General features: G+C 40.1%; 2 protein-coding genes across 4 annotated transcripts in view; one reads left to right on the top strand and one right to left on the bottom strand.

Moving 5' to 3' along the window:
• Positions 1 to 9,657, top strand: part of fancc (FA complementation group C) — a 34,050-nt gene extending 24,393 nt beyond the window's left edge. For both annotated transcript variants that reach the window (XM_085475709.1, XM_085475710.1), the window contains 4 exons: positions 1,629 to 1,728; positions 4,981 to 5,155; positions 5,955 to 6,167; positions 8,637 to 9,657. In XM_085475709.1, coding sequence (XP_085331835.1) covers positions 1,629 to 1,728; positions 4,981 to 5,155; positions 5,955 to 6,167; positions 8,637 to 8,789 — 641 coding nt within the window. In that variant the 3' untranslated portion in view covers positions 8,790 to 9,657. The remainder of the gene's footprint in view (positions 1 to 1,628; positions 1,729 to 4,980; positions 5,156 to 5,954; positions 6,168 to 8,636) is intronic.
• A 277-nt stretch (positions 9,658 to 9,934) lies between these two features.
• aopep (aminopeptidase O (putative)) overlaps positions 9,935 to 12,042 on the bottom strand; it is a 90,660-nt gene continuing 88,552 nt past the window's right edge. For both annotated transcript variants that reach the window (XM_085475706.1, XM_085475707.1), the window contains exon 18: positions 9,935 to 11,146. The gene's annotated coding sequence lies outside the window, so the exon portion shown is untranslated. The remainder of the gene's footprint in view (positions 11,147 to 12,042) is intronic.

Raw genomic sequence — 12,042 nt, 5'->3', positions numbered from 1 at the left:
ACAACCATCTCCGGAGTTTACAGAGATTGGTCCAAAAAAGAGAAAATACCAAGTGAGCAGCAACTCTCTGGGTGAAAACGCCTGTTGATGCCAGGAGTCAGAGGATAATTGCCAGACTGCTTTGAGCAGATAGGAAAGTAACAGTAACTGAAATAACCACTCCTTACAACCAAAGTATCTGTGAACACACAAAACATCAAACCTTTAAGCAGATGAGCTACAGCAACAGAGGACCACACTGGGTCCTATTCCTGCCAGCTAAGAAAAGGAAACTGAGGGTACAGTTCACACAGGCTCACCAAAATTAGATAACAGAAGTCTGTAAAAATGTTGCCTGCTCTAATGAGTCTTGATATCTTCTGATGACTGCTTCCAACAGGGTAATGTAGGGTAATGTAGGGTAATGTGAACGGTTGTTTTGTTTTGTTTTTAAACATGACTGTGAGTGCACTGTACTCTTCCACAGTCACCAAATCTCAATTCAGTAGAGCACCTTTTGTTAGTTTCCATGAGTTGTGAGCTCGAGTTTTTACTTTTGTAATTTCAGTAGTTTTGTTTTCTGATCCTTGTGTTGGATACCTCTTGTATTATCTGTGTCTCTACTTTAGTTATTGATGACTTTAGATTTATTAGTTACCTTCCTGCTCCTTTCCTTACCTCAGGCCTGTGATTCTTTGTGTTTCTGTAAAGAGCTCAGCAATAAAGCTCCCTTTGTGAGATTACTTTTGGTCTCTGGAGTCTTGCATCTGGGTCCACTCCCTGTCTACCACACATCCGAACCGTGACACCTGTGGGATGTGGTAGAAAGGGAGAGAACCATCTGTGATTTGAAGCGAAAAATCTGCAGCTATTGTGTGATGCGATCATGTCAATATGGACCAAAATTTCTGAGCGATGTTTGCAGCACCTTGCTGTATCTGTAACACAGAGAATGAAGGCAGTTCTCAGCTCAACACTAGCAAGGTGTACCTAACAGAGTGTCCAGTGAGTGTAAATGTGCAAGATATTTGGAGGATTGTTTATGTATTTTACTAATAAAAAGCTTAACTATTATCTTAGCTAAATATAATTATATTATCTATTTTAATATATGTGAACATGCTTTTTTTCTGGTAATATGATAAGATTTAAAGATTTAACAAATCTAAAACGAGGCTGTCAAAGGTATACAAATATTTATTGGTTTTGGTCCTCTTATCCGTCTATTTCAAACTAAGGGAATAAATTTATCTATGAAGATCTCTTTTTGGATTCAGTGAAACTGCTGTGCCATTTTTGCTGTATTTTGACTTTCAATAGACCAAATAATTTTCCCGTAAATGTAGAAAATAGCTGGCAGATGAATCAATAATTAATATAATTGCTGGTTGCAGCAGTTTGCGGTGTTATGGGGAATTAAATGTTGGAGTCACATTTTGATTCTTGGGTTATTGTAGTGCTACATTTACCACACACATATTTCAGTAATATAACTTTTCTAATAATAATAATAAACTTATTTTTCATTATTCTTGAATGGTTAGTTCAAGATTCACTTAATAGTTAGCTTTGGATCAGTGGATTGTAAGAAGCGATTATTTGTGCAACAAGCCATCATTATGTCATTAAATCTGAATCTGTTCTTGCAGAGATGCCTCAGGGGGCTTGGAGAAATCACCTGAACTGGCTGAGCAGCTCATTACAGAGACTGACAGAGGAGGAAGAGGAGGGAGACGGCAGAAGCACCAGGTTAGAGTGAGAATGGCTCGCGGAGAGAATGTGTTAATGTGTGCCTGCTTCCACCACCCTACTGAATGCCTGTGCGGTGTTCTTATTTCCATTAGCTCTTGTTGAGGGGGTGGTTAGTCAGATATTTTTCCCTTGCCTCACAGTACAGAGGTCCTGGAGGAGTGCGTAGCTTCTCCAAGCATTCATTAGAGGCTATTAGCTTAGGAAAGAGAGAACTGTGGAGAATACAAGTGAGTGGGAAAATGAGTGGAGAAGAAGTGGATAGAGTAGAAAAAAGATATAACGAAACAGAGAAAAGTAGACTATTTAGTCTGGGATTCATGAAAAAAGAGAATAGGGGTTTCTGATTAAAAGAACATCAACTAGGTGATGTCGTGGAGATGGAGACGGATGACTTGATGCCCTTCAGCTGCGGTTTTTAACAGGGCCCATTATCCCCACTGTCGCCTCATTCTGGAGTTGAGTGCAAAATTCCCAAAACATTGTTCGGAGCCAGCGGTGGGAAAGTAGTGTGTTGTGTTGCTCCAAGCAAAGTTGCAGCTGCCAAGGCCCTGCAGAGGGCTGCTGCTGTTCCTATTTGGAAGCCAAGTGGAGAGAGGGAAGATGAGGAGGAGAGCTCTAATGATGGTATTAGGGAAATCTGAGAACGAGATCCTTATCGCTCTTCTGACTTGAAGTCATTCTTGCTGTTGCAGCTGTGAAGCTCTGTTCGCTCTGTTGTACCACTTTGTCTGCCCAAATCTCAATTTCTTTGCCAATATTTCTTCTTTCTCTTTTTACTTTTAGATTTACGGTTCTCATTTTTTATAAAACATTAATCTAACGAGAAGCAGCTTGCCTACAATATGAACTTGTCTACGAATGATGAGAAAATACAGAGAATATTGATACCTTTCAAGATCATAACCATCAGCTGATTGGTTTGGACATCAAAGGACATCAGACCTTGTTGCTAATTACGCAGAGCCCATCACGAATCGTGATGGCTGAATGAAGGTTTTCTAGTTTTGTACAAATGTAGTAGTTTGAGGTGTTGTTTATGATGCTCATCAATAGATCAGACAATGACTTAGATCTGCATCATCTGCATTTAAGTCGCTTTGATCTTCCATTGATCCTGTCAATGGGGGTGTGCTAATTTCCATGGCAGGGACTCAGTTGTGGTTCATTCATAAAGTCCTAATGAGTCAGTTGACAGCCTGCTATCAGAGTTTTTTTTCTGCTCTACACTGAACACCAGATTGTTTTAGTATAATTTTGCTCAGTTGCCATCTCAGTTTGACAGCATGTATTTAAAACAACAACAACAACAAACAAACCATCTTCTCTTCTTTATGGCCACTTTTTTTCAATGTTTGGAAAGCAGCCTGGGTATAAATTGTTAGGCTGACAGTCAGCAGTTGTATTTTCCACCAGGACTTTGGGGAAGGCTTTGTAGAGGGGAAAGTTGTACATATTCACACAAATACCTCGGAAAAACTGAGACTAAGTTGTAGATTAAGTGCCAAGCTATTAACAAACTGAACCAGACCACCCAAATTACCTTAACTGGATCAGCAGCTCCTGTGGAAGACTGTACTTCCCCAGTTGTCTCAGGAAGTACATCCTCTGCTGGGTCTTTTTGAGGATGGAGTTGATGTTGGTCTCCCACTTCAGGTCCTGGGAGATGGTTGTACCCAGGAACTTGAAGATCTTCACAGTCGACACAGGGCTGTCTGATATGGTGAGGGGGAGCAGAGTTGAGGGATGTCTCCTGAAGTCCACTGTCATCTCTACAGTGTTCAGCTCCAGATTGTGCTGACTGCACCAGAGTACCAGCCGCTCAACTTCTTGCCGGTATGCAGACTCATCACCATCTTGAATGAGGCCAATGACAGTGGTGTCATCTGCAAACTTTAGGAGTTTGACAGCTGAGTTCTTGGAGGTGCAGTTGTTAGTGTAGAGGGAGAACAGTAGTGGTGAGAGGACACATCCTTGAGGGGCACCAATACTGAGGGACCGGGTTTCAGAGGTGATCTCCCCCAGCCAAACTTGTTGCTTTCTGTCTGTCAGGAAGCTGGTGATCCACTGACAGGTAGCTGGTGACACGCTGAGCTGGGAGAGTTTGGAGGAAAGAAGTTCAGGCACAATGGTGTTAAAAGCCGAACTAAAGTCCACAAACAGGACCCTGGCATAAGTTCCCGGGCGGTCAAGGTGTTGCAGGATGTAATGCAGCTCCATGTTCACTGCATCATCCACCGACCTGTTTGCCCGGTAGGCAAACTGCAGAGGGTCCAGCTGGTGGCCTGTAATGTCTTTCAGGTGGGCTAACACCAGTCGTTCGAAGGGTTTCATGACCACAGATGTTGACATAGTTGACATAATCAGTCATGAATTTTTAAGCATAAATGACCAGCATGTAGGATTTATTGGCATCTTGCAGTTTGGTTGCAGATTGCAAGCAACTAAATACTCTTCCGTCGCTCCTCCCTTTCCAAGAGTGAAGCTAAGCCACACAGGAAAGCTCTCTCTATATATATATCCAGTTGGTGCTCTGTCCACTTTGGGCTCCTGTAGACATATTGCTGGCACAACATGGTCTACTTGATGGAAGAGTTTTTTTTTTTAGCTTACAAAAAAAAAAAAAAATAATAATAATAATGGATTGGATTTATATAGCACTTTTCAAGGCACCCAAAGCGCTTTACAATTCCACTATTCATTCACTCTCACATTCATACACTGGTGGAGGCAAGCTACAGTTGTAGCCACAGCTGCCCTGGGGCAGACTGACAGAAGCGAGGCTGCCATATCGCGCCATCGGCCCCTCTGGCCATCACCAGTAGGCGGTAGGGTAAAGTGTCTTGCCCAGGGACACAACGACCAGGACAGAGAGCCCAGGGATCGAACCGGCGACCTTCCGGTTACAGATGCGATTCCCAACCCCCTGAGCCACGGTTGCCCCAAAAAAACTTCTACTTACAGGTGATTATACACTAATTTAAACATAATCGTGAATCCTATACTTCTTCTAAGCTACAATTCCCCCTAAATCCTACAAACTGTTGGTTTAATATAACTGATGGTGTTTGCTATTGAATTATTCATTTTTTTAAAAAGAAATTGTACCCTGTGAGGTATGTGTTCATATAATATATGTTCTCTCATGTGGTACAGTGTCTTTTCGGTAACAAATCACTTCCCAATGATACCCACTGTTCATGAAGGGTTCTACTTCTGCTGTTAAATGCTGCTTCTCCTAATGTCCTGCAGGGGGCACCACAACGTGTTTGAGGCCTGGTTCCTGCTGGTTCAGTGTGCCCACTGGGTACAGGTGGCTGTCCAGCTGCTGGTCACATCTGGGACTGAAGATGGTGATCCCTTTCTGTGGCTGTTGATATTCTACCACTACCCCACCAAGAGGTGGCACCACAGAGCTTCACAGCTGGTGAGTTTGTTTGTTTTTTGCATAAATCATTTTAATCTAGTTATATGAAATCCAAAATTTTCCACTTAAATAATTGCTTAGTAAGTGTTGAACTGATCGATGCAGATATTTCTGCCCCGTCATTATAAACTAAGAAGGCAACTGGGGATCTTCTTAAATAGACTTTGTTTGAAAACCAGTTTGTTCCAACTATTTCTCTTCTTTTACCAACACTGCGGCAGCTAAGTGCTTCAGCATAACTCGGCAACATAACATCGGGGATAGTCTGTTATTTGCAGGTCTGTTGTTGTTGAAAGCAAAAGAAACAATACAGAGGGGCAAAAAACGGAATAACACATTAATGAATTAATTATGGATGACCCCTAACTGAGAGGGAGGGAGTGAGACAGTGGTGAAGAGAGGGAGAGAGATATAGATGAGAGGGCTGGGTGGAAAGGGTGATGTAGTATTGATTTCTCAGTGAGTGTCTGGGCCAGCTTTGCCTGAGTTTTACCTCTCTGTCTCTTGCTTGTCCGCCTCCCATCATAACCCTTGGAGACTCCACCATCTCCTCTACTACAGTTGTACGTTCTTCTCTGCTAGGCTTTCTTGTTGTCTCATTTTTGAATTAGCAGTCTGTTTGTCATTTATTTTTTTACATGAAAGACACCAGAAGACCCGTTAAATCTGACTTGGTTGAAATTGAGCATGCTCTCTTTCTTTCTTTCTTTCTTTTTTTCTTTCTTTCTTTCTTTCTTACTTTCTTTCTTTCTGTCTTTCTTTCTTTCTTTCCTTTCTTTTTAAACATCTTTCCCACCAGGCACGGGCCAAAGAAGCTTGGAACCACATACGCACTCTTTTCTCAGGCGCAGCTCATCCTCTTCCCAGCGACCGCCTGCAGTCACTGGGCACGCTGGTTTCACCACAACCTGAGCAGCAATCATTTGCTCCATCATTGACTGTCAGCCTTTTGGTTAATGTTGCCGTTTTCTGCCAGCTACCACCAAGTGGCTCGGCAGAGGTTTTACAGGCGGTGAGGAAAACTGTTTCTCTTCTGTCATTTTCAGATTATTGTTCCATCCAGTTCTTATTAAATGCAAAGCTCAGTATGCATAATGCTTGAAATGCTGGACCTTAGATACAAGCTACTGACAAAGAAATGCTTCAAAGGGTCCATTTTATAGAGAAAGATGTTAATCATTTCGGCCCTCCTTTCATGCTGTATGCAAGGTTTGATCTGAATGTTCTGCAAATGAAATCCATTTAAATCAGGAAACATACATAATTAAAACCTGGCTAGTTTTCTCCTCAAGGTTGTGTCCTTGGGACACCTATAGACTACTTCCACACCCTCTGCTAGTTTTCAGAAGGTTGACCAGTCAAACTCGTGCAAGCTCCTGTGTCAAACTGGCCCAACGTCCATGTCCAAGGTCATTGCAGTAATGATAATTAGGTCTCAGGGATAGGTGGAAGGGTCCAGGAATTACTGGCTACACCAGCACAGTCTTAGCCCACCACCCATTCAAGCTGATGGGTGAACATTTTGACACACTGGATCATCTCAGATACATAAGTACGAGTGCAAATGATTGGTCTGAAAGAAGGTGGTGGTCCATAGAAACTATTTTATGTTGACAGCTGTTTTTTAAATGTGACTTTCTTTAACTCATTCACTCACACAGACACACACAAAAAGTAGGTACACCAGCACTTTGCATAACCTACTGGGTTGGAGGGTTCAGTGTCCTGCACCGGTCTTTTTTTCTACAATTTCATTGTACATGTACAGTGACAGTAAAGTGCTTTTCTATTCTAATCTATTCTTGGACATTTGGACAGGTTGAAACATGGATCAGATGCAGCCATCTGAGAATATTTCTCGATTCTCTTTTTGACAAAGTCAATCCTGTGGCAGGTCTTTAAAGCCTCTAAAACATATATGAAGTCTGTCATCTTTATTATGCTTTAAAAGTGTAAAGTTTGGAGAAATGTGACATGTAATTCCCAATAGCAATACCAACACTTTGGGAATGTGAATCATTCCTAGTATTTAATGCCTTTCAATCCCGATCACAGATCTGAGTGCGTTTTGTATAAAAATTGGCAAATACTTATTTCAAAAGCTTGCCTTACACTATTAACTATTAGAAAACAGTTATATGTTTAGAAAATATTTATTTTTAAAATTATTTTCTTTTTTTAAGCACAAATACCCTAAAACACCCCCGTTCATTCAAGTTCAAGTTCATTTGCTAATATAAGTCATTAAAAAACACAAACTTGTTCATTACTGTTGTACAGCCTTAATAGTAATATTCTACATTAGATGTTTTTCCCCCTATTAATACATTTTTATATATATATATATATATTTTTTTTTTACGTTTAAAGTCTGAAATAAAATAAATTGTCCCACATTTGTCCGTCCGTCCTGTTACTCTTACCAGTCTTTTTGGATAGCTCCCCTCTATTGGTCTGCTAGTTACATGACTTACAGTAAGTTGTATTAGTGTTTTGGAGGGAAATCCTCTATAAAAGCCAGAGTAAACATCAATCTTTCATCAACCGTTTCCCCCCCATGTTTCAGAATGGTTCACAGATGCGTTAAAGCATAACCTGTTCACCCTGTTACCCTTATTTACAGTGTAAACAGATATTCTTTTGTAATTCCAATCACATGGTTCATAAACATGTTAAAAATAATGTTTATGGTCTTCATTTGCTAGCCTGTTGTGCATCACATGAGGAATAATGGTTGATTTAAGAATAAAACGTCCACCCTGTTACTGCTTTCCACAATAAGAGGGTGGATACACAGTAATGGGCAGGTAGATCATTGGTGTGATATGTACATTTCTGTGTGTATTTGAAATGTATTCAAAACCATGAGGTGAAAAGCTGTTTAGTTTGAATAATCTTTTTCCATATTTTCGTATCTAAACCCCAAAACATCTTAGGCAGCAACACTGTCCATGTAAAGGAAGAATATTAAAAATTAGGTTTGTTAATTGGAGATAAAATAAACTGACATGATTGTATTTCTATTTTTTATATTATACCTTGTATATAAAATAAAACTTATAACAAAGTCAAAATGTATAAATGGCAGTGGTTGCTGTAGCTGTTGTCATGATTAAAATAAGCAAGCATGACGTGAGGCTTTATTTTGAAGTACTTGTACGTTATCATTTCTTTGCTTAACTAAAAAGTTATTTTAGTATTTCATTTTTATGTGTCTCATATGCATCAAATCTAATGATGTAACATGTACTTTAACTTACGTGTGAATGTGGGAAACACAAGATTTTTCTACACGTTCCAATATTAAGAATTATCTGGTGTCATATTATAAACGTGAAGTCAGGTTTCTTTATGATTATGCCCATGAGACGAGATTTGGTTTTTCTGGTGATGATTTTTGGCCCAGTCACGGCAATAACTGTTTTGTGTGTGTGTGTGTGTGTGTGTGTGTGTGTGTGTGTGTGTGTGTGTGTCAGTCCAGGTGGTGGATCAGTCTGGTCTGCTTGATGAAGCAGCATGTGTTCTCAGCTCACTGGAGCTCAGACTAAACGAAGGATGCTGTTTATCAAGAGACACAGTTCATCTAAGGATCAAGGAACTTCAAAAGACGATAACGCAAATGCATTCAGAGTGAGCAATAGGCACACACGCACAATTACATACCAAATTGTACAAAACCACGCAACTGTGAGCTCATCCCTGGGCTTTTAGCTCGTTTGCAGAATAACAAATAGCCATGCTCTCTTGTTGATATACCGTGGAGCGGTGACAGGACTGTGTCAAAACAACGGAGCCAGGTCACAGACATACGCACACAACAAACAACTGCCGAGGCCCACAAGGACACTCTGCGTGACAGATCACGCTGCATAGCAGCAGCAGCTCGTACGACGTGTCAGAGTCCTCCCACTCTCATAATTGCCTCACAATATAAATCCTTCATGCTACACATGCCGACTGTAAGACGTAGGTTTGTGGGGAGGAAAGCCAAACGCCAGTTATCGTCGTGTAATTACTGTTTCTGGCTTGAAAAACATGCTCCAACAGTGCTGAGTGTATGATAAATGTAAATGATTAATGTCACTCATGCAGATATTTCTGTATGTACTTGTACTGTATGTAAATAGCTTTATTGTTTGTAAAGCTCAAGGTCTAGGTCACATTTGATTTAAAACTGGAAGCAAACGGTGCTTTTAGATTACACTTACTGTTACTACTAGCTGACTGCTGGAGTTGGATAGAATGTAAACAAATACATGTGCATGTATTTATGCAAACTATGCATGTATAGTTTGTAGAATAATTAATTTTTGGCTTCTTTCATTAATGAAAAATTAGTGATTTCTGGAATTTGTGCGCTTAAAAATGTCATTGAACCATTAAGTATTAGCAGAACATTAGTGCTGCGCTGTTTTTTGTTATTTTTATGCTCTGGATTTGTGAAACAAAAGATATACATCCTCATATTAATCAATTAAATGCACTTGTTATGAAACACCTTATTATAAGTCTCCTCGCCTTCTTATCCTCTGCATGTCATAGTGGGACATAAGACCACATCAAGTTCCCTCCACGCTGAGCTTCCCTCCAGGTGTAGCCCATCTCCTGTAGCTCTGCCGCAACATTTCTCCTCCAGGTGGTATGGAGTCTGCCCGGCTGTAATAAGTGTCTCGGATATGTAATTTACATATAAAATCAGTGTAACATCCACGAGTGCCTGACTAATCTTCAGCTTTTCTCTGTTTTGTCTCTAAAACAAAAGCTGTACACGGATTTTTAACAAAACATCATTTTATTTTAACATAAACAGCAAATACAAAAAAATCAATTATACACAAACAGGTTTGCCGTTAGTATCTGCAGAGCAGCACATGTAGAAATGCCCTGAGAGTTGCCTGTTTCAATACAGGAAAAAAACCCGAAAAAACTCGAAAAACATTACTCACCTCAAAGAATTTCCAGTCTAAACTCCAAAGAACCGAATCGTGACTTTAGACTAAACAGACTCACACTTACACACACACCTACACAAACAGACACTAACAGCAGCTCAGCTTGGATGAACATGCAGTGACTTTTCCTTGAAATATGTTTTGTTTTGTTTTTTACATAATTACATTATTTCTTTTCTATTTTCTCTTTCCACACCAACAATACAACATCTCATAATGAACAGATTGTATAGTTATGGGTTACAATTCACTTTTCAATTCACTTTTTTTCCTACATTTAAATAGGAGAATGAAATTGGATTAACTGACTGGTGGGAAATCAGCAAACAGTCAAAAATTGAGCCAAATTTGACGGATGAGGTTAAACGTTGTCCGTACAAATATTTTGTGTGTAACTGAGTCATCTAAAGCTGTTAATCAATTTATTCATTAACCAAATATATTAAAATGTGCAGAACTTTCCATTTTACTGGTTAACAATTTCCAGTCACTGGCATTGTACATTAACCCTCTGAGATCCAAGTTGCAATTAGTTCTAAAAAGCACGCCACTTCCAAAGATGCATAAATGCATTGAGTTGCTGTCATATGATTGGCTGATCAGAAATCTGCTTTTAGAAGCAGTTGAATGGGTGAACCTAACAAAGTGGCTGTCTTGGCAATCATGGAATAAAGACAATAGAGACTCTATACAGACCCATCACACATTGTGTCTTATTTTACACAAATATCTGTTTCTTTTTTTATATGAGGGGATCGGGATTAACACCTTTGATGACTCAGTCCTCAGAGGGTTAATAAAATATGAATAATTACTTCAGCTGACCAGCAAGTATACCAGCATTCAAGCCTCCGGCTGACTAATTGTGCACATATCTAGCACATACCAGCTATTCCTTAGACTTGAATGAACAGAACTGCTGTGCTCCAAACTTTGCCAGTTGGTCTTAGTTGCAGAGCATGAATACAACCCTCTGGTTTTCACACTGCTGAGTTATTCTGCAGCCAAACTCCTGTCCCTCCTGTCTGTAGTCAGCAACCTGGAAGAAAATGAAGAATATGTTCACACAGGAGCCTTACAGAACATTTGGTAGATGCTTACAATGCTCTAACGGGTTATCTATGTGGTGTGAAGACAAACACACAATGCAGGTTTTAGTCTAGTCTAAGGAATCCAATGCAGGTGTCATTGGCTAAGATGCAGGACATACAAGTAGAAAATATTTCGATTAAATAAAACACATTTTTATATCCTAAAAAGACATTTTTCCATTTGCTCTCAATGTCACCAAGTTCAAAATCCAAAATATTCAACAAAAACAACGACAACAGTACATTTAAAGTGTTAACCAATATCTTTCTGCAGCCAGGTTTACCAAGAAGTCCCAGGCCTATCACACAGATGTTTTTTTTTTAAATACATTTGCTCCCAAATATTTCTTCACCTGTTAATAAAACGATGTAGAGTATTCTCTTAAAAAAATACAATGCATTTAATCTGACTCCAGCGCCCCTGCTGTGTGGAAGCTGCCGTCCCGCCATGGATCGATCGTATTTCTAAACCCCCAAAACTGTTCCATAACTCATATCTTTCATGTGACGTCCGTTTGGTTCTGCTCTGGTGGTGAGTGGACTGGATTCCTGTTCCTGCTGAACTGAGCCAGTGATTCTGTAGGACTGATTATCAGCTCAGTAGGCACAGAAATCCAAGCCCAGATCTCTCGTTCTCACTCCATCTCTCATCAAGTGCTGGCTACGAGCATTGTTTTTTCCCTTTGTAATGAGGCAAAAAGCAATTCCAACTCAGGTAGCATGTCGAGCAGCGTTCCACCCACTTTGCTAAACCCACGAGAAAAACCGTACAGCTGACACTGTTGGATTTCCCCAGCTGTTGAACGTTGCGGCTCGCATGGTTGAAACTTAACAAGTGTCAGCG

This window comes from Copadichromis virginalis, linkage group LG12, assembly GCF_057382275.1.
Source record: "Copadichromis virginalis isolate Kocher_CV1m ecotype Utaka linkage group LG12, C_Virginalis_male_GT1.1, whole genome shotgun sequence".
Taxonomy (NCBI): domain Eukaryota; kingdom Metazoa; phylum Chordata; class Actinopteri; order Cichliformes; family Cichlidae; genus Copadichromis; species Copadichromis virginalis.
This window is presented reverse-complemented; position numbering and strand designations above follow the sequence as displayed.